Source organism: Falco biarmicus, chromosome 9 (genome assembly GCF_023638135.1).
Source record: "Falco biarmicus isolate bFalBia1 chromosome 9, bFalBia1.pri, whole genome shotgun sequence".
In the NCBI taxonomy this organism is placed as follows: Eukaryota; Metazoa; Chordata; class Aves; order Falconiformes; family Falconidae; genus Falco; species Falco biarmicus.
Genome location: NC_079296.1, coordinates 23,024,295 through 23,047,845, shown reverse-complemented (window position 1 = coordinate 23,047,845; position 23,551 = coordinate 23,024,295). Strand labels below are relative to the sequence as shown.

Here is a 23,551-nt window from a genome sequence, read left to right as displayed (position 1 = left end):
GGAGAACCGGTGAAATTGCTGATGACAGAAAATAGGAATCAACCTCAGGACAAAGGAGGTTTGAGATAGGACACAGAAAAAAGTAGTCAGCAGCTGAAAGTGGTGGTCATAGGCACAAATGACCAAACCCTTTCCTACAAGCTAGCTGGCAGCTCACACTTGGATCACCGAATAACTGACTTGCCAACACAGTGGAAACATGGAGTGAGAAATGCAGTCCTGGAAGGCAGCAGAAAAGGTGCAGCCCAGGTTGCAGTGACAGCTGGGGTGTGCTCGAGGAGAGGCTATATCCCTTCATTTTGCAAAGTGAATGCTGAGAGCAGGAGGATTTCTCTGTGTAAATACTCCCAGGAAGGTATGATGATGGTGCTAAGGATCAGTGCTTTTACAGAGTAAATGATCAAAAAGAGGCATCAAACATTTTGGTTAGAAGATCTTTACCAGCCATTTGACAACGTGGTTCTGTAATAGCCTCCCCACTGCAGTTGTGCATGCAAAATACTAAATTGCTTTGAGGACGGAACTTGATAAGTTTATGAAAAGGATTATATCACATGGTGCCTGTGATAGCAGAACTAGTAGCACAGAAGTTCCTGCCAGTCCTATGCACAAAAGTAAATATTCTGTAACCCTCTGTCAATATAAATATGGAGCATGTGATTATACACAGACATAAAGCAGGCACATGATTTATTAATCACAGGACCTCAGCTTGTCAAATAATAATTACAAGGCAGTAACACACTTTGTTTTAATCAATGGCTCGCTAAGATTTTCTCCCACAGTAAACCAGTAAAAAAAGACAATTATTCTGAGGTAAAGGCGGTATTCCATGTTTCTGGTTGTTAGCTTTTAAATGAACTCCCTGTGTGGAACTCTTAAATCAAGTACTATCATTCTTCTGCACATTTCACAAGTTCAGCCCTTTCCAGTAAAGCATCTTTTCAGATGCGTGATTGCATTTTGTTAAGGCAAGAATGAACAGATGACAACTGCAGCATAGAAGAGACATGCCTGGAACAGTTTTACAAAGCAAACCCAATTCTAATGCTTCTGCCAGGAGGGCGTACTCAGAAATGTGAAGAGGGAAGGCTTTTTTTGCAATGTGAGGGGCAAGTCCTGGAAAGCCACAACAGAGACAAGGCAAGCTGTGGTTTGGGAAAGTGTTTATCCAAAGCCATTGCAGTGGGCGACACCAGTTTCCATGCTCAGGCAAATGCAAGACAATCCCCCTCCACCTCCCGGGGTGCCCAGCCTCAACGGACGCTGCACACGCAGGTCTGCAGCGCAGCCCTTTTCCCACCTCAAGGTCGGAGTTGCAGGAGGATGTTCAAAAAGAACTCCAATTACTGAGCATTAAAAAAAGCAGAGGCGTGTTTTAGTATCCTTTCAACCTGGCGCTGACGCTGCCTGATGAAGAATGGGATTGCTGTGCTTGCAGTTCATTTTATGAAGGCACCTTTGCAGAAGATGCAAAAGTAAAAGCAGGCTGAAGGAAAAGAAAGCAGAAGGCCAAGAGACAGGCAACTGAACAGAGCAGATTGATTTAACAGATACGATACATTTTTGCTGTCTGCATTATGTGTGGAAATCTAGATTCCAAGTGACACAGTAACAGACTTGATTGTAATCAAACAGCACAGCTGAGGTGTCAGGAGCACAGATGCTGCCTATCGAAAATATTTAAAACAGGAAGTAAAACTTTGAAAAATCCGCAGCGGGGAGCACAACGAAAATGCTCTGCAATGTTTCTAACCCAACACAACTTCTCTCTGCTTTCCACTGCTATCTCTGGTGCTGGAGGTTGGATGACCCACACAAGTCACCCCAGCTTACAGCTCAGATAAACCTTGATGAAAAGCAAAGACCAGCAGCCAAGTGGCTAGGGCAGTCCGGAGACTCGTGGTGTCTATTGTGCACTAGACACTGGGTGGGGGGAAGGGCTGCTCCACACGTTTTGGGGAACTTCAGCCAATGGATTCCTCCCCTGGGTGTTACGGGAGGGTTTGGCCAGCATGTGAGAAAGGGAGGAGAGAGTTTGAAAACAACCCAGCAGGCTCTAAGGAAGGAAGGCAGCTAGAAAGTGACCTGCTCGTCCCTGTGCAAACATTTTGCTCCAGGTGATCAGCGGCGTTAGGGGTGGAAGCGCAGGAAGGGTCTGGTAGCTGCCGGTGGGTCCCTGCTTGGTGTGGGTCGGCGTGGCGGAGGTCCGGGGTGCAGGTAACCCTGGGACACAGGTGTCGGGGCGCGGACGCTGAGCTGCGCAGCCCGTGCAGGTTGCCTCGAGCTGCCAACTGGCCAGAAGTGGGTCGAAAGAGGGGGTTTTCTTCTGTGGGAGAGGGAATGCTGTGTTGTTTTTATGGGGATTTTGGTGGTATTTTTGCTGTTGATACGGCTAGGGGACGGAGGCTGGGAGGGAGTAAGCAGGTCTCTACAGCTCAGAGATTAGCATGTGATCAGCTGTCTTGTAAATATTGCAGGCGGTTTAGAGGTTAGAAAGGCAAAAAGAGGCGATACCTTTTAGCAGACCGGTTGATACAATGGAAAAATACGAATAATCTTTCATGCACATCAGCCCTTTTTCAGGTTACAGTGTTTTAGAAATCAGAAAGTATGTGCAGTTAAATCTAAATGAGATTTTCAGTGATTGATAACCCAGCTGCTAATAAAGTCATTCAGCAGAAGAAAGAAAAATCACACCATTTTTTGTCTGGAGGTGTGCTGGATGGTTCAGGGGGTTTCATCTTCTTGTGATTACTCACCCAGCTTTTGGGCCTTTTGGAAGTGATACAGTCCTAAATTTTACCAGAAAATCCTCTAGGCATTTTCCACAGTGCTTTAAATTCTGTAATTGGCATGATGCAGCGATGCAGTATTTTGTGGCATCTTCTCTTGTGCAGGTGCTGGTTACTGTTTCAGTTTCTCTGCCACCTCTTTCCTCTTCACTGAAAAATCACTTTAAAGCCCCTCTTCTGTCTTGCAGGGGAAGCTGAATAATCTGTGTTAATAGTTAGAATTTATTTTCCAAATCTCGGTGGTGACATTGTAGTGTTTTGCTTGGTACATACTAGGCAGTGGAGGTGCAAAGAGCAAACTAGAAATTATTTTTTGATTGATGGGGAAACAACATCTTTTGAGGCTGCCTCTGGGTTGCACATGAAAAAAGTCCTGTGTGAGCATGCTGAACTGTCCTGACTTGAAAATGTCTGCAACTTAGTGTCTTCCTGAACAAGATGTTCTTTCTGTCATTTGTCCAATTGGTCAAGTATTTATCATTAAAACTACAGCAATCGTGCTGCACATTCTTTTAACAGACACTATTGTTTTAATTCTTAAACCTAGATGATTCATGCAGAGCTGGGCCAGTAAATTAATTCAGAGGCTCTTACACAAGAAAAGCTTGGCTCTTATTTCAGTCAAAAGAACACTGATTTGAAGTAGAATTATACTGGAAAAATATGTAAAACCACTGCAAAAGTTAAGTCATAATCTATTAACTGAGGGAGGGTCATTTTGCTGGCAAAATCCTGCGATCAAAAGTACTAAAGCAGAAGGGATCTGTATTTGCTTCTGCCGTACCACTGGACATGGGCTCTTGGAGTGACAAATTATAGAGAGAAAACAAAGGGTTAGCTGAGTTTTTAGGAGAGAGTGTGAATGGAAGCAAAATACATGACAATGAAAGACTATCATCTCTAGTTAGGAGTCTGGCCTCAGGCAGTGGGTATGCAATAAACAGGGTAACTGTAAACTAAAATAAAGTAGAAAGTTTGAGAGATTGTGGATGGATATGCATGGTTTAGTTGTCAGTCCTAAACCTGCACTGTGTTGAAGAGTTTCAGCAGTGGAGAAGGTGGCTGCAGCACCTTTTTAACCTGTGGGATGGCCTGAACAGTAGGAATCCTGTGTGCCAGCTCTGAGGCAGTTGTGGTGTTTTCCAGTTCCTCTGCCTAAACCTCTGTCCTGTAACACCCAGCGCTGAAGAGAAGGTAGAGGGGTCTTATATGAGGAGGGAGCGAAATGTCTGAAATCCCCATGTTAGCTGGGGGCAACACAAAGAGGTAGTACATTATTTTTCTGATGGGTTTGCTTCAAGAAAAAAAAAACCAAACACATTTTAAAATTTCTGATCAGAGGAGGAAGACACAATGTTGGAAGAAGAGTTAGGCAGAGCTGCCCAGGTTTCCATGGCTGCCTGTGGTGCTGGTGCATGCAGGGCTCTCCTCTCCTTGGCCGGGTTCTGTCAGCAGGCCTGCAAACGCTTGCCCGTCCCCTACATGGTCTCTGGGTGCAACTGTCCCCCCAGTCCTTGGGATCTGGCATTTCAGATCGAACGTAAACAACTGTCAAACTTATTGCTCTCTCACCATAATGCTCGCCTCAAACGTTGGTAGGTCAGGAGATGGTGACCTGGTATGCTTTTGTGAGTGGACTGGGGTATGTTAAGACAGGGAAATGGAAGCTGCAGGTCTGGTGTGTGTGCGATAGCTGCAGAGGACGCCCTGCACCTGCACAGGCAGGGTAACCCGGCTTTATTTTAACCACCAGGCCAGACATCCCAAGCGGGTACGCGCCAGAGGGCCTGCAGGCCAGGGCTTGAGCAGGTGGGAGCCAGGCGGCAGCATGGTGGAGTCTCTCGGACGCCCTCACGCACCGAGGCGTTCCCCTCGCGTCCCCTTGTGACGCGGCGCTGGTGGCGGTGTAGAGCCGGCCGTGCCGTGCCATGCCATGCCATGCCAGCTGCCGCTGCACACCGGAACGGGTCCTCCCGGGCCGCCCGACCGCCTCGCCTCGCCACGCCACGCCACGCCACGCCACGCCACGCCACGCCAATAGCTCCCTCCCGCTCCCTCCCCGCCGACGCGCCCCAGAGAGCTTCGCGCCCTCCCCCTCTACGCCCCCCCTTTCTGAGGGCTGAGCACCCTCCCGTCCCCACCCACGGGCATCCCGGCCTGCCGATTGGCTGCGGCGGCGTGCGGGAGCCAGCCAATCCCCGGCGCCGCTGGCGGCCGTGTCGCTGGGGGGAAGAAAACAAAAACAAGCACGCCGGGGCGCGCGCGGCCGAGGGGGCGGGGCCGGGCGGCGGGAGCGGCGCGGCCGGGGAGGCGGGCGGCCGGTAACGGTCCGGCGGGCGCTGTGTGAGGGCTGGGCGGCCCGGCCCGGCCCGGCCTCCTCCGTGCGGGCGCGGCGGCCCTGCAGGGTGCGTGGGGGTGGCCTGGCCGCGGGGCGATCGCTGAGGAGCTGCTGGCCCTGAGTGATTCCTGGCCCCCTGGGCAGGCCGCCTCGCTCCCGCCGTGCCGCCGAGGCCAGTCCCTCGCCCGTGGCAGCCGGGCAGGGCTGCGCAGGGAGGCCCCGCCGCCGTCCCGTGAGGTGCGGGTGCTCCGCGGCCGCAGCTAGGCCGAGTCAGGGGTGCCGGGCCTGTGCCAGCGTGCGGCGTCAGGGCCCTGCCCCGCCGTGCTCCCGCCGGCCTGCAGCCCTCGGGCACGGCTCCCCTCAAGGGCCGGGCTTGCTCCGCCGTTGATTTCTTCCAGCGGCACGAGTTGTGTAAGGGTAGTTAAACCTTACCTGCTTGTTCTTGCGTGTGGCTGCAGAGCAGCAGCTGGTGTTTGCATGTCTTCAGGGGCTTGGTGGTGGGGAGCATGCCTTCAGGGGCTTGGTGGTGGGGAGCGTTCGCCGAAAGTTAGGGAGAAAAATCGTGTAAGCTTGTGTGGAAGTTCCTCAGGGATGTTTTGCATAGGCGTAAGGTCTTGATAAGTTTTGGAAGTGTTTTTCTGCAGTTTGCGTGGTTCCTAAACGTTAATTTGCTGCTACTGGCCTGTTGGGGTGGAATTGCCTATTTAGATAAAGTACATGTGGTGGTGGTGAGTGCAGAGAGCTGAGCATATGTTATTGGTGGTTTTCAGTGACTTAGGAAATACCCTCGTCTGCTGAACTACCTTAAAAGTACCATTTGTATCACTGATTATTCTTAAGATCTCTTGCAGCATTCTTGTTTTGCAGATGCTTACGTTTACTTGTCCATTGTGTTCCCTTATCTCCTCTGATGTAAAATTTTGCAGTTATTTATTCTGATGTTTTTAATGCAGGTTTTCAAATTGTGTTCTGTAGTTGATTGATAGTACTGTGTAGTATAACTCTGTAAAATATAAAGTAATTTTTTTTTTAATATATATACAGTGATAAATACCTGAAGCTCCAGCAGATCTGTTGGCTTGAGTGGATGAGAGGGTGCGTTGCTTAACTGAGAGTATGTCTCCTGATCAGTATGAAAAGATGCATTGTAAAGCTCAGCTATTCCATCACCCTTGTTAGGAAGAAAGCAGGGTGCTGAATCTCAAAAAGACAGCATATAAATTGTGTTGTTATTTATTATGTGGCAATAGGTGAAACTAACTATAGTTTTAACTAGGGTCCTGTATGGAAAAAGTATTTCTTCCCTTGACATCTGGGACTTGATTACAAATGCTGAAAGTCATGATTGTTATTTAATATAGGTTTTGTCCTTTGTCTTCTTTCTCAAAGAGGTGGACAACTGATGGAACGTTCCACTAGGAAGACTAAAACTGTTATTACAAGGTAGTTTGCTCAGTTTAGACTGAGATCTATACAAAAAAATCTCTCAACCAACAGTGACTGGGAATACTTGAGAACTCCTGAATGAGTAATTGAGGTAACTCTGAAAAAATGTTTTTCTAAAAAAATTACATGGGGTGGGAAAGACTTCTTATTACACAAAGCTGTTAACTGTTTGAGTTGAGATTAGGAAATGCAAGATCATGACAGCTTGATACTGTGCCCTAAACCAGAGTTTCTTTATTGCCAACGGTCTGTAATGAATCATTTGCCGTTAATGGTCTGTGGTAGGCAAGCGGGCATAAGAGGGGAAACCAAGGAAAGAGAAGAAAAGGGGAAGGGAGTGCTGTCGTTTAGTGTCACAATCTTGCTGCTCAACGGTAAGCTGTTTTCAGGACAGCAAAGGATGAGAAAGGGGAAAGAGCTGCTGAATTCTTGGAGCAGACACAAATACCAGTAATATTCACAGATACAGAATGGTTTGTGAAACTCTCAGGCGAAAAAGTATATGGGGCTGCTTAATTTTTTGTGTACGTAAAGGAAGGATGGGTGATACCATCTCTTTCACAGCGACATGGGTGATTTGTAGAATAGCAGCTACTGGGAAGAGGGAGAAAGAGTAACGGAGAGAGAAATGTTCAACGTTATCCCTTGCAGATTGGATGGTGGTTATAAGGAGTGTTTAGAGGGTGCAGAAACACAAATGTGAAAGCTTGTCATCTGTATGTACGCATACAGTAAAATGTAAAGACTCTGAGGGGAGGAACAAAAAATAGCTTGTATTCTAAGGGCTGGTCTGAACTCAATAAATTGGTACTATTTTATCAGTGTAGTTCACCTGAAGAACATTTTTCTTGTGGATGCAGTTATAACATTGATATTGAATGCTTATGTAGATAACCACTTTGCAGAATACGACAATATTAAGTTGATAGAGGTGGCTTTTATCAAACCCTGCATACACAGGCCTTTCACCCTTAAAGTAACGGCTTTTATCCTGGTTCTTCCTTTATAAGCAAGAGAACTGACAGCTGCTAAGACATCAAGGCTCAGATAGATGTGTGTTTGAGGGTGGTGCTGTCTCATGTTACAGCATTTACCTTCCCAGGAACTTTTCGGTGGTTCCTGATAGTTAATTATAATTTAATGCACACACCCCCCCACTCTTGTTTTTGCACTGTATTTTGTGAGTGAAGCCTTTTCAGCTTTTTTACTTCTTTAAGTTTTGGTCTAGTGCTTTTCTTCCCCTAAGCTTCTCCATTTCTGTTTAGGCCTTGGAGGAGAAAGCGTTAAGACTTACACATTTCGGAGTCAGTTCTGTTAAGCAGCTATGGAAGTAGAAAAGGAGCACATTTACGTTACTCCAACAGGTAAGTAATATGTTCAGAGTTTGTTTGGTTTTTTTTAATTTAAAATTGCTTAGCTAACCTTAGTGTTCTCTGTAGAAAAATGGTATTACTGTCAATTTTTAACAGTACTGGTTTTAAAAAAAAAATCTTCCATAAAAAATTTACAGAATTGTTCTTTCAATTATATATTATAGTATCCTGCTTGATTATATTTATTTCAATTTGTTAAAATCATGAAGTTAATATTTCTTTAGCTTACTAAATAATAGTGACTCTGGACTCCTTATTATCTGACTTCAAGTAGTGCTACTGTGAAGAAAAGAATGAGCTCAGAAGTAAAACGTGTAGGTGCATTTAAGAGGTACAAATTGTGGTTTTATGTAGCTATTTAGCTTAAAATTAGAGGAAACAAATGATAAAAGGCTTGACTGGAAGTGGGCTGGCATGGGAAAAAATTACTGAATGTGTGTTAGAGACTGCCCTGAAATTGAGTATTTTGTCTGTATCACAGACGTGGTTTATGATGCTTAGTCAAGTTAATACAGTTTCATGTTGTTTTCTGTGTCTTCCGAAAGGCTGTGATGATCAGCACTGACCATTTTATACCAAAGATTTTTTGTAGGTTTTAAACGTTTTTTGGAAAAAAATAATTTATATGTTAAGGTGGTATGTAATGCAAAGTGGCAACGTGCTCTGTATGACATCTTAAACGAGCATTAGTTTAATGTAGAAGATACCTTGCTTCTTATCATTTTAGAATTATATTTGGATAATAGGTGGGAAACTGCTAGATACCTAAATTGACCTAATTTGGTCAAATGAAATTTGTATGTAGGTAAGTAGTTGCTGACTGCTTTGTTAATTAAGGTAGCACCATGAAAGCACAGGTTTTAAGTGTGCCTGCTAGGCTTCATAGCAGGGTAATAAGGTAAATTTGGCTAACTTTTTAATACCTAGTAAGGAAAGGCTTAAAGTTATAGAACACTGTTTTTGCTTATACATGTGTATGTATATGTTACATGATGTAAAAATGAGAAGTTGAAAGGAATATCTGCATCTTACGTATTTTTTATGAAATTATTTCAGAAAATAGTTGAAAACAAGTATGTCTGTCTGTTTAACCTATTTTTTCAGCCTAAGTAACTAAGTAACAGTGGAGGGCCAGCTGGTTATAGTATTATGGAGAAAGGTTGCAGCTGGAAGGGATAGTGTTATATAAAAACGTAGTTTAGTAACGCAGTGAGAAACATTAAGTCGTATGGGTTGGATGTTTCCTGTGGAGTATTTCCTTTAGTCTTGAACCTCAGATCAGGTTTGTGTAAGGAGGTTGGATGTAGCCTCTTGCGTTAATTGTTGGCCATTTTCTTGGGAAACTGAGAAAGAAGTGGTCATTAAAGAGTGTAGTTCCTGGGCAGCCACATCGAAGGTCTAAATTAGAGAAATTCATGGGAGAGTGGATGTGAAGAATTTAAATTCGTTTGTCTGAGATGAGCTGGTTGTGCTGATGGGGTCTCCTTGGGGAATGAGAGGAAGGAAACCTGTTCTGTTTGGTTTTGCTCTTTTTTCCCCTCTGCTAGCTTTATGCAAATCTCTCATTGTTTTATTAAAATGTTAGACAAACTGAGAAAGCTTGTTGTGGGGGATCTTTTTCTGGACGCAATGCATACTTTTTTAGCTTGCAAGCATAAAAGGAATGCTTTTGTGGGAGTAACGAGTGGAAAGATGAAGCTTAGACTGGAATGGCTGCATTATTGTTCAGTATAACATTCACATTTCTGAACACTAGTATCTAAATGCTACTACTTTGATCATGGAGGTGGCACTTGCATCAAGCTTTCTTCATTTTGTAGTGTAGTATCCTCTTTGATATGGGTAAGTACTTTGAGGTTGGAAATGTTTTACTAGTGCACTTTGTTTTCAAAACAGTATTTCATGAACCTGTTTTGAATTGAAAAAATACAGTTCTGAGAAGTATTGCCAAATGAACATTGCTAACTAGAGTGTATTGGAATGGTGAAGTAATACATTCAGCTAAGTTCAAATAAAAATTTTAAATACTTTTCATATTCTGGGTTTATGGCAGTGAGCTTTTCTGTAATGCAGGCTTGGCACAGCTGGAAAAGCAGCTTCTGTGTGCCTCGTCATTGCATTTCCTAGGGCTGGAGCTATGGGTAGTATCTTTGAGACTTTACTGAATCCTAAAGAAAAGAAGGGCTTTGTAACAAGAGAGCTGAGGCTGTTCCTTTGTGTGTTTTCCAATTTGCAAGGACTCCCAGGGTACTACCTGGACTGTAAATAGTTCCGCAGGTGCTTTTTTTAATCTTGATTAAGAAGGGGAAGAAGAACTTAGGCGTTTGCTTATAATGCTCCCAGTAAAACATTCTACTGGTACCGAACCGTATGGCTCAAGTGCAGGACATCCTAACATTGTGAAATAAAAGACTTTAGATCCAAGTTTTAAATGTGCATTAACTACCTGGAAGAGTGAAGTTACTGAACTTCTCAGTGTTCAGAGACTGTATCTATCCTTAAGTATATATCCTTAAGTTGTGAGAGTTTTTTGTTGGGTATGAAACAAAGCTAATTTCCTATTATATATGATTGTGCTGGGAAATAAACCATGGCCGTTTTTTAAACAGTCTTGACCAAAGCTACAGTGAGGGGCAATCCATAGAGAAGAGAGAGATCAGATTGTTTCAAAAGACTACTTTTCTATGAGTCTTCGTTATGGAACTCCCCAGGCTTTGTATTAAATGACTTTTTTTTTCATAGGTTTAAAAACAAAAAATAAGAGTAGTGATGTTTTTTTATTCCTCTAAGTCTGCATTACTGCTTTTCCAGCTGGTGAGCTTTGTTTGAAATTCCTTGAATGAGGGGAATGTTGCATGATGATTTAGGAAATTAATTTTACTTCGGTGACTAGTCTGTTAACGTTAGTGAGTTCTTATAGAATATACTTATTGGCAGTTTTGTTTGTTTCTAAATCAAGAGATGTGTGGGTGGAGTGAGAACTAGGCGCTTACATCTTACACGCTGCAGAGTTCTGATAGTTTTTGTTCAACAAGGGTGGGGTTTTCTGTGGTTTACCTGTTTATAAATGGTTTATTCATTTGCTTTCCAACTCGACATATGCTCTGTTTAGATTGTGGATGGTCTGCGCAGGAGAATAAGGAACTCCTTATTACTGTGATGTGTAGGCATATTTTAAAAACAACATCATTTGCCTTAATGCTGTTGGAAATGAGAGTTCTATTTAATGTTGTAATCCTTTTTAAATATAGTGTGTTTTGGTATTCTAACATAAAACTGTTCATAACAGATTTTTTTGCTCTGTCTCCTTTTTAAGAACTTGAGAATCTAAGTGATGCTCCATTTTCCGGTGATGAAGAAAATGGGGTCTCTGGGGAACAAAAGACTGAAATCAATGGAAATTGGATTCCTGCAACTTCAATTACTGAAGCCAAAATAAATGCTAAAGCAAAGAGGCGCTTGAGGAAAAATTCTTCTAGAGATTCTGGGAGAGGAGACTCTGTTAGTGACAATGGAGAGACGCTGAAGATTGGTGGTGTACCAACGAGCCCCAAGGGGAAGCTCCTGGACAGGCGATCCCGGTCTGGAAAGGGAAGAGGTCTACCAAAGAAAGGTTGGTGTAACTTAGTGCAGAGAGTAGCATGATAAAGATTCTGTCCAAAACGTAGTATATTTTTTTTTTTTTCCCACTGGGAATCATTTTCATAAGCTACAGTCTCTGTGCAGGCATTTGGTTCTTTGTGTTGGATAGTAGATGGCAATGGGAGCTCATAGTATGTGGCATTCTTGTCAGAAAATTTCCTGTGTGTATCAACAATTAACTTTTGTCTTTAAGATAAATATGTTTTCTTTGGAAATTAGTACAAGAATTTGAACTGTTGGTGGTTCACAGGACTCTTATTAATGCAAACTTAAAGCATGGTTATGTTTGAAAGTGCAGTTTCAGCCTTCAGTAATGCATGTGTAGTTTCATACTGCTTCTAGTATCTTACTGGAAAGTGATGAAAGGACTGGTTGGTAATGTGGGAACACGTCACACAAACACACCTTTTTCAGCGTATATTGTTAGAATCAGGAGGTGGGCACAAGCAGTGATACATTACCCTTAAGTGAAAGAATGTTGGGTTGAACTCGGAAGTATTCTTTGTGAACTGGCGTTCGTACTTACTGCCCCATATTTTACCAGGTGGAGCGGGTGGTAAAGGAGTCTGGGGAACACCAGGCCAAGTGTATGATGTGGAAGAAGTAGATATTAAGGATCCTAATTATGATGATGATCAGGTAGGCAAATAATTTCTTCATGATGGGTTTTATTTCCTTTATTGATTTCAATTGCTGTGATGCTGATACTAATAGAAGTTTAACCTTGTCAGTTATGTGAATATCAGTCTGGCTGTACTAAGTGCTCATTTTTATGTTCAAGAGCGGATTATTGGCTAGAGACAACTGGTGTGGAAGTATCGTAGTGTAATCTTAGCCCTATTTCTGTGCCTGACTAGGCAGGACCCCTTTCCCAAGTGTGTTCTTTACTGCTGGTTCCCATGGCGGAGAATGTTGCAGTGCTGCTCTATATTGCAAACAGGTACCATGATAAAAACAACACAGACTTTATCAAGTCAGGAGTTTAGTAGGGGACGGTATCCTTTATGGATTTTTCTCTTCCCTGTATTCACAACCCTTCCAGTGTCTTGTATCTACTTAGTATAAATGCTTCAAACTAGTGCAAAGTCGATAGCCTTGGATATTTTGTTTATGCGTATTTTGAGTATGTTGTGGAAGATTGTATCTTACAGCCGTGCTTGGTGGGGTGGGGAGGTAAAGCTCATTGGGCAAAGGGTGCTTTATAACATTAAATCACTGAGGAAAGGGAACACATTACCAATGCAGATTTCCAAGTCTCTGAGATCAATACAATTGTGAGACCACAAGTAAATACTATATAACATAAGCAGAGTGATGGTGGTGTCCTTTGAGCAGAGGCTGTTTGCTGTAGCTGCTGAGGCAGTGGTATGTGGGAATATCAAAACCTTCTTCCAGTATCAGGTTTTTTCCCTGCAATTCAGTGCTTCATGTTAACAGAGCTAGCTATTAAAAATGAAACTGAGTGCATAAAGGAAAGTTTAATGAAGAGGAATATTCTGTGGAACTTTTGTATGCTTAGCTTTTCTAAGGTTGTAAATGGGGACTGATATGACTAGGCTTCTGGACTTCTGCTATACTTATTGATCATGGAAAGCTTCTTTCCAAAAAGCATTAGTTGAAAAACTTCTTTGTTCGGATTTCTGTGCCCTGTAGTATTGCTCTGAATGTTACTTCTGTAGTCTGCAAGGAGTAGGGAACTGAATTCCAGCAGGGAGATCTGGTTGTGCTAGAACTCTGCAGGACCAGGTTATATAGGAGGCTGTTGCTGTGTGATTCTTTTTTCCCCTTAGGGAACATATTTGCTCACAAATATTCTGTAAATGCCTTTTCTCTGATTTTACGTGCTATGGCCTGTCTGGTCCCGCAGTCACTAAGGAAGAGGAAAACCAGGCAGGCTTGCTGTTGGGGACTGGAGTGCCACTTGCAGGGAGAGGTGCTGGAAGTTAAATCTTGTGCTGTGGCATAGCTAACTGCTGGGCTGGGACAGGGGTTTCTGTTGCTGTCGCATCAGTACGTAGGCATTTGATCTCTGGGTTCATGTGGTATCAGCAGAATCCTTGGAACAGATTGGAGTGTTTGCCATTGTTCAACAGTAAATTCAGCCTTTCAGTTGAATTCAGCTGTAATTCAAAATATAAGAAAGCATGACACTTAGCCAGTGTTGTCCACATTTTAATGGTAGAGACATAATCCGTTTTCTGGCAGAATACTGACTACCAAGACTAAAGAAATAAGGATTTAGAAGACGCATTTTGATGCTATTAGCACTGCATAAGATGTAAGAAGAGACATTACTATTTACAAAAGGGTATCTGCTTGTGTTGCCTTTTAAAATAGGAGAACTGTGTCTATGAAACAGTAGTTTTACCTCTGGATGAAAGAGCATTTGAAAAAACTTTAACACCAATCATACAGGAGTATTTTGAACACGGAGATACTAATGAAGTTTCGGTATGTTGCATGCCTTTTTACTACTTTATTTTAGAGGGCAACCTGTAGCATACATGGGAATCCAAATGCTAGTTTTAAATGAGCGTATAGAGATGTTGGCAAGAAATGTGCAATAAGAATACCTAAGCAGTTATATTCGTTACATGAGCAGAAGCTTATATGCAAATACATAAATACATGCATATAAATATTTATATATTTGTAATATATTTGTATAAAATGTATTTATAGAATTAAAATTAGGAAATCTTAATCTGTTCTGTTTTTCAAATCTTATGTAGGAGATGCTGAAGAATTTAAACCTTGGTGAAATGAAATACAGTGTGCCAGTGCTGGCTGTTTCCTTGGCATTAGAGGGGAAGGCTAGTCACCGGGAAATGACATCTAAGCTTATCTCTGACCTTTGTGGGACAGTAGTAAGCAAAACTGATGTGGAAAAATCGTTTGATAGGTTGCTTAAAGAACTGCCTGAATTGGCGTTGGATTCTCCCAGGGCACCACAGGTATATATGTAAAGTTTTATGCTAGCAAAAAAAAAAAAAAAAAGCTTTTTCTTTTGTGGCTAATCCTGATCCAGTAAACTGAAATAGACTCTGTATTTTGAAGAATATCAGTGGATTGCCTTACTGTTTGTAACCCCCTGCCAATTTCCCAGGCTGTTTTTACTTTGAGATGGCTACTTTGAATAAAATCTGACAACCAAGCACATTGTGTAATAGTCTACTTAGAACTACTTTGAAATTCACATTTAATTAAAAATGCTTGTTTTGTTGCAGTTGGTTGGCCAGTTTATTGCTAGAGCTGTTGGAGATGGGATTCTAAGCAGTACCTACATAGATGGCTACAAAGGCACTGTGGATTGTGTCCAAGCTCGGTAACTTTCTTGCTTTCTGTATAGCTGCAGTTTTTTATTCCAGGTGCCAAAAACGATGGCCAGGAATTTAGAACTTAAGGATAAATCATGTGATTCTCTAACTTCTAATTTTTTTCATTTAAAATGATAAAAAAGAAACCCACAAAATTTGCAACTAACAATAAAATCCAGAATGACTCAGGTCAGAGGAGAAAGACTGAAAATGCCTGAAAAATGTATTAATACATTTGAGCTCAGTTTGTCAGGTTTGTTGTCCAGCTTATGTGTGAGGGTGAAAATAAAATGACCTGAAATAAGAAGTGATTATAAAAGGTTTTGTCTTTAGAAGAAGCTTTAATGTGATTAATGAGTAAATATAGCATCAGGACAGCTGTTGTAAATGTTGTGAAATACACAAGGGATTAACTGGTTTGCCTTATAAAGCTAGTGCAGTGCTTTCCCAAACTTTCTCTGTAACGCTGTATTCATCAAGAAGTATAATTATTTTCCATGTCAGGGTGAGAAGTTTGAAGGAGCAATGTCTGGCAAAGAGGGACATTTTAATAACTAGTCATGTTTTATTATTTTTTTCCCCCATTAAGTGTATGTTTAAGGCTTGATAGAGAGGTGCTAAACTCTTGTAGCTTCTAAACATTCCATTTGTAATGATTATATAGTTGGGTACTTCTAGGAGGAAGGGAAATGTTTAGCTGCCTAACTTGAGGGTTCAAATTGTGAAAATTGTCTGTCAGTTATACAACTGTGGCCTGTGATTTGAAGGATTGTAGCCTGCATAGTGCACATCTGGGATGCTTTGCTGCCTTTGCTATTTCTTGGCCAGTCTTTTCTGTTTGTTAAATCTTGGTGAATAGTTACTGTTATTGGCTAGCCCCCAGTATGAGAATCGGGATAACTGTTCCTTCTTTAGCTGGATGGTGCTTAACTGGATCTGGGATTTTTTTTTTTTGTCACCTTACTTCCTTTTTCATTCAGTTCTCAATGGACTGGCAAGCTTCCCTAGTTCATGCTGTCTTTTTGCAACTACATATTTGTGTGCTGTTTTGGCTTAAATTCTCAAGGTTTCATAATTCTTTAGACCCAAACAGAAAATAAAATCTCAATAGAAAAGCTGTTCTTCAGTTTGGAAGCAACTGATGCCTGTTTTGAGATACACATGCCAAGCTGCATTCTTGGAGGAGCCCAGATACAATCCATCTCTGCATAAGAAAATACTAAATTCTCTCTTGTGAGGATGTTTCATGTTTTCCATTGACGGGTCAGGTCTGCTGCCATCACAGGATTGTTAGCTGTCTTTAGCATAGTATAACCAAATGTGTAAAGGTAGCAGAAAGAGAAAGTGGGGAGCTACTTCCTGGCTTCTTCATCCAGGTGTCCCCATGGAGTTGCTGACCCTGACCTCTTCTCAGGGATCTGCTCGCTTTGCCCAAACAGGAGTAGCAGTGTGGGAAGTTACAGATGCCTTTTACTGAAGTTCTGTAGTAACTTTTTGAAACACTTTGCTTTCTAGAGCTGCACTGGACCGAGCTACTGTGTTGCTGAGTATGACAAAGGGCGGAAAGCGTATAGACAATGTGTGGGGGTCAGGAGGTGGCCAGCAGTCTGTGAAACACCTTGTTAAAGAGGTAACTGACTTCTACAAAACTCTGGAGAGAGAAGGGTTTACTGTTTGTCTAAGCTTATCCTGTTTGGGCTGGAAGGAAGAGATACATACATCCTGTAGCAAAAGTCTTGCGTGTTGCTTCTGGGGTCCAAAGTAGTTTTTAAAAACTGATGTAGATTGGTTTTTTGATTTTTGTAGTATTTGTCAGTGGTGGGAACGTGCTAGTACAATACTCCGCATTGCAAGTATACATTCATTTTTGCTTTAAGCAAACCTTTTAAGCAATTAACTTTTTAAGAGCTTACAATATAAAATGGTGAAGTAATTAGAAGAGCCAAGATAAAACTGGCTAAACTAGATATACTATTATTATTTTTTGGCATCACTGATTAAAAGCACAGTAATAACTGAAAAAAAGAGAGATGAAGAAGCAGGAATGTTCAGAGACCCATGCTGTGAAGTAGGCAGGTTGGAAGGAAAAGGTCCTGTTATAATTTCTAGGTTGTGAGTGTAACAGATGATAGGAGGAGTTCAGGAGAGAAGATAAACTTAATTATACCCATATTAACCTTTTATGGTGCTATGTATGTTACGAAGCAATGTTTTCGGTGCTTGTGTGTCTGTATTAACACTATGGATAGGTATTTGGCTTACATTGTGTTTCAGGTTGCTGATAATGTCTCAATGTAATTAATGTCTGTATTTAATCACATTTATAAAAACACTAGCAGCAAGTTTCAGGAGCTAACTTGCTGCTGGGTTGATTGCAGATTATCAAAACAGTTGACAGCTTTTAAATTTCATGTCTAATTAGTGTTGGGCTTCGTGTTTGTTTTAAAATTCAATAGATTGACATGTTGCTGAAAGAGTATTTGCTTTCTGGAGATGTACTGGAAGCTGAACGTTGCCTTCAGGAACTGGAAGTACCCCATTTTCACCATGAACTTGTATATGAAGTAAGGAGAAGTCAGAGTCCCTTTAATAATTTTCAGTAATACGAACAGGTTTGGTTTTGATTTGATGTGGGCATGCAAAATAATACAACTGGAATCTGAAGCTCAGGTGTTTGTTCTGATGTTATTTGAATAACTAACATAGTTTCATGCAAAGTTAAAGGTTGTGTGCTTGTTTGTGTACACATTATGCAACAAGTAAGCTGCTGCTAACTCTGGGAAGATCCAGAGTTAATTTTTGTTTGTTGGCTAAATAGCTGAATTCAGATTATTCCAGATTCTTGAAAAAGCAAAGCTCGGTTTATTTTCTGCTGAGCAATAGCAGCAAAACTCCATGCTTTGTTTTGGTGTTTGTTTTCTTTTAGTTTCAGATATCTGGGTATTCTAATGGGTGTTACCTGTTTTTGTTAAGTTATAGAGCTTCCTTTTCAGGGTGGGATTGTTCAATCTAGCACACTTGTAAAAGCTTGGAGATATTTCAGAACCAGACTACATGAGAGAAAGTTCTCTGCTGTATCTGGGAGACTTGTTCCCACTTGTACTCTTTTTATCTGCCAGATCGGGAAATGGTTGTTTACCAATAAGCTGAACACCCACAATCTACAACATTTTCTTTTCAGTAAATTGACTCCTTTTAGAAAATTCCTTCATGATAGACAAACAGAATCCTTTTAGTTGATGGGGGATGTGCAGATTTGTAGGTTTTAAACTTCTAAGTTCTTCTAACATTGCAGATACGAAATTAATTAATTGCCATCTGTACTCAGCAACCATATGGATATAGTCATGTATCTCTCAAACCAGAGCCAGAAAGGCAGTGTTTTTTCACTGTCTAGTCCTTTCTGGTTTTTCATACTTTCTATCTTTATCCAAATAAATTTTAATCAGTTTTTCTTTTCAAACAATAGTCATGCCTTGAAATTGTGCATGCATATAACAAATGGACTTGTCTCCCCAGAAAATGCGTAATAAATAACGCATTCACTCCTTTTTGCACCTCATATGCTTCCACAATATGTACTTGAACCACTGCTTTTAGTTAACAACACTTGCATGATTTGTCTTAGGCTGTTGTAATGGTTTTGGAGTCAACTGGAGAAAAGACCTTTAAAATGATACTGGATTTGTTGAAATCTCTCTGGAGGTCTTCTGTCATTACTGTGGACCAAATGAAAAGAGTAAGTGTGACGTTTAGAGAATTTTGGATAAGGTCTTCCAAAATTTATATAGTTTTTGCCTCCTTTTAAGTACTATTTGTAGTCTGTTGCTGACTCGCTTTTTAAAAAACTCTGTGGTCATTCTGTATCCCCTACAAATAATCTGTCACTGATACGTGTATGGTAGCTGTCATGAACTGGCAGAAGTACAAATGAATTCTGAGTGGTAGTTCTCTGTAGAACTGCGAGGTGCAGAATATTCGAATCGTCAGAGATTTCCAGGTGCTTCTATGCAATTGCGTGGTTCAAACCAATCATTTAAAATGCTGCAATATAGCTTCATTTTTCTTGAATAGAATTTTTCTTTTTATCCAGTAGTTATTCATAATTGTAGTAGTACAGTAAGGACCCACTTAATTACAAATGTCAATTGGAACAGTATATAGAAGGTAATATTTTACACAGTTGGAATAATCCATGGCTTTGTTTCTAGGTATAAATATGTAAGACAGCCATTCTATCCCAGGGCAAACTAGGTACCACTCAAAGACTTGTGTCAGAGTTTACCCAGCTGTACTGCTGACACGAAGTGCTGAAGTCATCTCTGGTTGTCACCAGTGTTTCTCTTACTGCATAAACTGTTGTGGAGACCTGTGGCCACCTCTTGTTATTTACATGGAAGAAAAACTAACTTATCTTCCTTGTTACTACCCATGTGATAGCAACCAGGCTAACTTACACATTCTGTACTGTCTGGATTTCTGACTTCTAGAGAAGTTAAAAATTCAGGTGGTATTTTTATGCCGATGGGTAGTTGTGTAATACTGTGTTTGGTATTGGCTGGCATTATACCTTGCTTTTCCACTGACTTGCAGCTGCTCTGCTTTAGGTTTCTTGAAGCTGTCCATAGTATACATGAAACTATATTGAAAAACAAATTCTGAGTGCAAAAGGGTATTTAAAAATTTTGTAATAAAATCACAGAATAACCAGATCACTGTTTGAATTCTTATATTGCAGGGCTATGAACGAGTTTACTGTGAAATCCCAGATATTAACCTGGATGTGCCACACTCCTATTCTGTGCTTGAGAGGTTTGTAGAGGAGTGCTTTCAGGCTGGAATAATCTCCAAACCACTGCGAGACCTCTGTCCTTCAAGGTACTTGTTTTATTGTAGATAGGTGAGGGCCCTGCTTTTTGTCCCAATTGTAAGTTACAGAAAGCAGGATGTTATGACCGAGGTATTACAGATTAGAACTGGAAACTACGGAGGATGGAGAAGCAGAGGGTTGGAATGGTAAAAAGTTTATTAAGAAGCTGCAGTGATGTGAAACCTGTTATGTGGAGGATGGAATAAATTATTGAGGAAAATAAGCCTCCAGTGAGTCGCAGGCAGCATTGCCTGTATGCTCTCCGGAGGACGAAGGCCTGCCACTCCTCTGTTTTGCTGGTTTGCTTGGCAGAGATCAGTACAGTATTGAGATGGAGGATTCAGGTGTCACAATGATCCGTGTAGGCGACAGTGAAAAACTCAGCTACAGTGGGGGGAAAAAAACCCTGGGGAAAAAAAAAAATGGTTTAAACATACCAAATGGCATCAATAGAGTTCTAAGATGAGGCAACCAATTCTCATGTTTGTCAGAAGGGATAGGATACTTATGTAGAATAAACTCCACACACCTGATCCCTTCATATCTGTCACATGATTTGTATAGTGCTTTTGGTTTGTTACAGTTTACTTATTCATAGCATAGATAATGCTGTTTGAACTAACTAATAGCTAATCACTGTTTTGTCCTCTCCTTACTGGTCACAATACATTTAATAAGTTTCACTTCCCGTGAGGAATACATGTAAATTTTAAAATAGGATAATAAAGCTATTATTTGCAATTTTATGCATTGGGAATACTATTTATTAGATCTTTTCTGGTTAGGGTGTTTCATTAGGCTTCTTAAATAGTCTTAACAGCTTGCAATACATTTGGATTTTGAAATGTGTCTTTATCAAAAACAGCCTCCATTTGTGGACTTTAGACTTAAAATTGAGTTTGTGTGTCTTGGTAGCAAATATTTTGCAGGTTTGGGGTGTGGGAGGGTTGAAAGTCATCACTGCAACAAAAGCTTGATTGTACTACTGTTACCATTAATACATTGAGAGGCATTTTTGGCTTATTTGCTTCAGTTTTGGGTAGAAACCCACCATTCCTAGGCTTTCAGACTAGCATCTTTTGCAAGTGTGAACATGAAGAGGTAAGCAAAGTAGAAAGCACTTGACAATGCAAATTTTGAAAAGCTTCTTGCAAATAAACATGTATGTAAGGTTCAGATGGATTTTAAGCAATTTTATCAGTGATCAAGAATGTTGGCTAATTATGCTGAACTTGCACACCTTGTATTTGACTCCGAAGCGAGGGATTCTTCTCAGTGATAGATAAGAAAAAATGAGCAATGCTACTCTGAATTACTGAAAAGATACTTTTTACTTTCATACAGGGGCAGAAAGCGTTTTGTGAGTGAAGGAGATGGAGGTCGTCTTAAGCTAGAAAGCTACTGAACGTGAGAACCAACTCCTGAAGCCTTAAAAGTTAAAAGGGAAAACAGATATCTATATATATACAAACACGCATGCTTTTTTGGTGTGTGTATGTATATATGTATACACATATATAATATACCAAAATTTTAAAGAGTTGCTTAGAACAGTTCATATTTTTTTAAAAGCACATGTTTTGGGTACAAATCATTTTTTTTTTTTAAGTAGTTTTATAAATTTCAGAAAGAAAACTTCTTTCTTTGGGCATATAGTAGAACAACTGGCCACTCTGCTGTGGTGGTGCCTTCAAATAAGCTATCTTTTTAAGTGCCATATGTTTATGACCTGATCATTCCATGTTTGCATCAATGTCTGACTGCCACCCTTTCTTTCAAGGACAGTGTTGTCATCATAAAATCACTGGTTTATACAAAGCTTTATAGAAGGGTCAAGTTAAGCTGCTGTGATCCCATTTCCATTGCTGCTGAAATACTGTGCTTTGGGAGGAAAAATAGCTGTTTCTTTGTTCTGAAGAGCCCAAGAAAATGGGAGTTGGGTCATAAGATTAATTCATCTGTTCCAGGGGAAAACACTGGTTGGTTTTAGCCCCCATGTACCAAACTAGTCTTTTTTTCTATGTAACTGGAAAAGCAAAAAGTTCTGGTAAAACATATTAAAAATATTTTTTGTGAAGCGCTCCTTTCTGCCTCCTTTTTTTGTAAAACAGAAGGTATTTAACTGTGTTTAAATCTCTGCAATTAAGCCGTACATCTAACACTACCCTTTTGTACTGCACTTAACAGAAGAGCATTGAGTAATTAAACTCATGGTAAGTATTTACCAAATATGTTTTTGAAAAACAAGTGGCTTGCGTAGGAGCATCCAGGCTGCCACCGAGGTATCTTGAACGCTGTCTGTGCAGAGCAGCTTTGGCAAGCCCTTTCTCAACAACAAGGCGGATCTAAGACTCTCTTAAGCAGCGCGGCGGAGCCTCTCCTGCTCCCTTGTGTTTCTCGGTTTCATGTTAAGATTTCAGGTGTTTAGCAATGCTGGGAATAGCCGTGACAGGGCCGGGAACACGCTGTGCTCCGGGAGAGGAGCGCCGCAGCACGCGAGAGAGCCTGGTAAGCCGTTACTGGGGCCGGTGGGGGGGTGTCACTCGCCGCCCCCCGCTGTCCGAAAGGGCCCGGCCGAGGTTCTGTCACCTGCTGGACTCGACAAGCCAAAAGACGTATTTATTTAAAACGTCGCCTTGAAAGCGACGAAGTGGAACCTCTCCAGGGAAAAGGTCTGGGAGGGGGCCTCCCGCCTCCCCCCGCTCCCCAGCCCGGCAACAGCTCCTGTGCTCTCAGCCGGCCGTTAATCCGCAAAGCTCCGTTACATCGCGGTACCTCCGGGCTGCGGGTCCGGGCCCCCGCCCCTCCCGGGACCGGCTAGGGCTGTGGCTGCGGCGCTGCCCCCTCCGGCCGCGCCGCCTCGAGCGCCGCCCGCTGCAGCTTCTCCAGCTTCTCCAGCGACACCGACTTGAGGGGCAGCACCTTGGGCTTGCACAGCACCATGCCGGCCGTGTCCTCCACCGACAGCTGCCCTGCGAGAGGAGACAAGCGCCCAGCGTCAGCGCCGGGGCCGCGGCCGGGCCGGGCCGGCTGCCGGAGCGCGCTCGCCGCCGGTACCTTGCTTGGGTAGCACCTCCCGGAACGCTGCCTTCCCCTCCGGCATGGCGGCTCCGGCGCGGCAGTGAGCGCTGGCACCGCCCGCACCGGCGACCCCTCGCTGAGGGGGAGGGCGCGTCTCCCGCCGACAAAACTACCGCTCCCGGCCTGCACTGCGCGGCGGCACCGGCGGTGTGCGGGCCCCGCTGCCACACTGCATGACGGGAGCTGTAGTCCGCCGGGAGGCTGGCGGCCCACAGCCGTGCCGGGAGCTGCAGGCCACGGCGTGCCGCGGGGCGCGCCGGGAACCGCGGTGGCTGCGCCGGGGCGGGATCGGGGCTCCCTGCCAGCCGGTTCCCCGCCAGCCGCCGCCGGGCCGGGCGCGGCTGCGTCCTGCGTGGGCAGCGGGCAGCCGGGCGCTCGGCGGGGCGGCCGCGGCCCGGGCTCGCTGCGGTGGGGGCGCGCAGATCCGGCCCGGGCCCGGGCCCCAGCGGCTGCTCCCGGCTTCCCGCTGCGGTGGGGCGGCGCCGTTCCCCTGCGCGGGGCCGCCGTGCGCCGCTGCCTGCCGCGGCCGTCCGCCCCGCCGGACTCGGGCTTTGCGGCTTTTTTGCGTTTCAGCCACCAACACCCTCCGCGCAGGCACCGTCCCGCAGTCGGGCTTGGCCAGGGCGTTCGCGTTCCCATTCGGTTTTTCAGGCAGCGTGCCGGCGTTCGCGATGCGAATCATGGCGCTG

At 42.9% G+C, this 23,551-nt stretch overlaps 2 protein-coding genes across 15 annotated transcripts; one reads left to right on the top strand and one right to left on the bottom strand.

Moving 5' to 3' along the window:
- Nucleotides 1-2,020: 2,020 nt before the first annotated feature.
- On the top strand, nt 2,021-21,858 carry PDCD4 (programmed cell death 4). Of its 10 annotated transcripts, none has more exons than XM_056350910.1 (13): nt 2,021-2,120; nt 6,523-6,670; nt 7,845-7,943; nt 11,269-11,565; nt 12,139-12,233; nt 13,932-14,045; nt 14,327-14,548; nt 14,822-14,919; nt 16,427-16,541; nt 17,368-17,475; nt 18,540-18,650; nt 19,650-19,789; nt 21,126-21,858. In XM_056350910.1, the coding sequence occupies exons 3-13, from the start codon at nt 7,904-7,906 to the stop codon at nt 21,184-21,186; spliced, it is 1,401 nt and encodes a 466-aa protein (XP_056206885.1). In that variant the 5' UTR covers nt 2,021-2,120; nt 6,523-6,670; nt 7,845-7,903; the 3' UTR covers nt 21,187-21,858. The 10 variants fall into 10 exon arrangements, with proteins under 10 accessions (XP_056206885.1, XP_056206892.1, XP_056206888.1 ...); XM_056350913.1 differs by having other exon boundaries at nt 2,105-2,220; XM_056350914.1 differs by lacking the exon at nt 2,021-2,120 and adding an exon at nt 5,064-5,200.
- Nucleotides 19,779-22,971, bottom strand: BBIP1 (BBSome interacting protein 1). 5 transcript variants are annotated; one of them, XR_008823816.1, is made up of 4 exons: nt 22,839-22,971; nt 22,557-22,753; nt 22,007-22,373; nt 19,779-20,187 (listed from the first exon to the last, which is right to left on the bottom strand). XR_008823816.1 is itself a non-coding variant. In XM_056350921.1 (3 exons), exons 1-2 carry the CDS (start codon nt 22,882-22,884, stop codon nt 22,599-22,601), a joined length of 201 nt encoding a protein of 66 aa, XP_056206896.1. In that variant the 5' UTR covers nt 22,885-22,971; the 3' UTR covers nt 19,779-20,187; nt 22,557-22,598. The 5 variants fall into 5 exon arrangements, 4 of the variants coding, with proteins under 4 accessions (XP_056206896.1, XP_056206897.1, XP_056206898.1 ...); XM_056350921.1 differs by lacking the exon at nt 22,007-22,373; XM_056350922.1 differs by lacking the exon at nt 22,007-22,373 and having other exon boundaries at nt 19,779-20,165.
- Between the last annotated feature and the right edge of the window lie 580 nt (nt 22,972-23,551).

Bases quoted from the DNA above. Each gene is read 5' to 3' on its own strand.
- PDCD4 (XM_056350910.1), top strand. From the start codon at position 7,904: ATGGAAGTAGAAAAGGAGCACATTTACGTTACTCCAACAG. The intron at 7,944-11,268 runs GTAAGTAATATG...CTCCTTTTTAAG, and splicing joins CATTTACGTTACTCCAACAG to AACTTGAGAATCTAAGTGAT. The intron at 11,566-12,138 runs GTTGGTGTAACT...ATATTTTACCAG, and splicing joins AAGAGGTCTACCAAAGAAAG to GTGGAGCGGGTGGTAAAGGA.
- BBIP1 (XM_056350921.1), bottom strand. From the start codon at position 22,884: ATGCCGGAGGGGAAGGCAGCGTTCCGGGAGGTGCTACCCAAGCAAG. The intron at 22,754-22,838 runs GTACCGGCGGCG...CTCCTCTCGCAG, and splicing joins GGAGGTGCTACCCAAGCAAG to GGCAGCTGTCGGTGGAGGAC.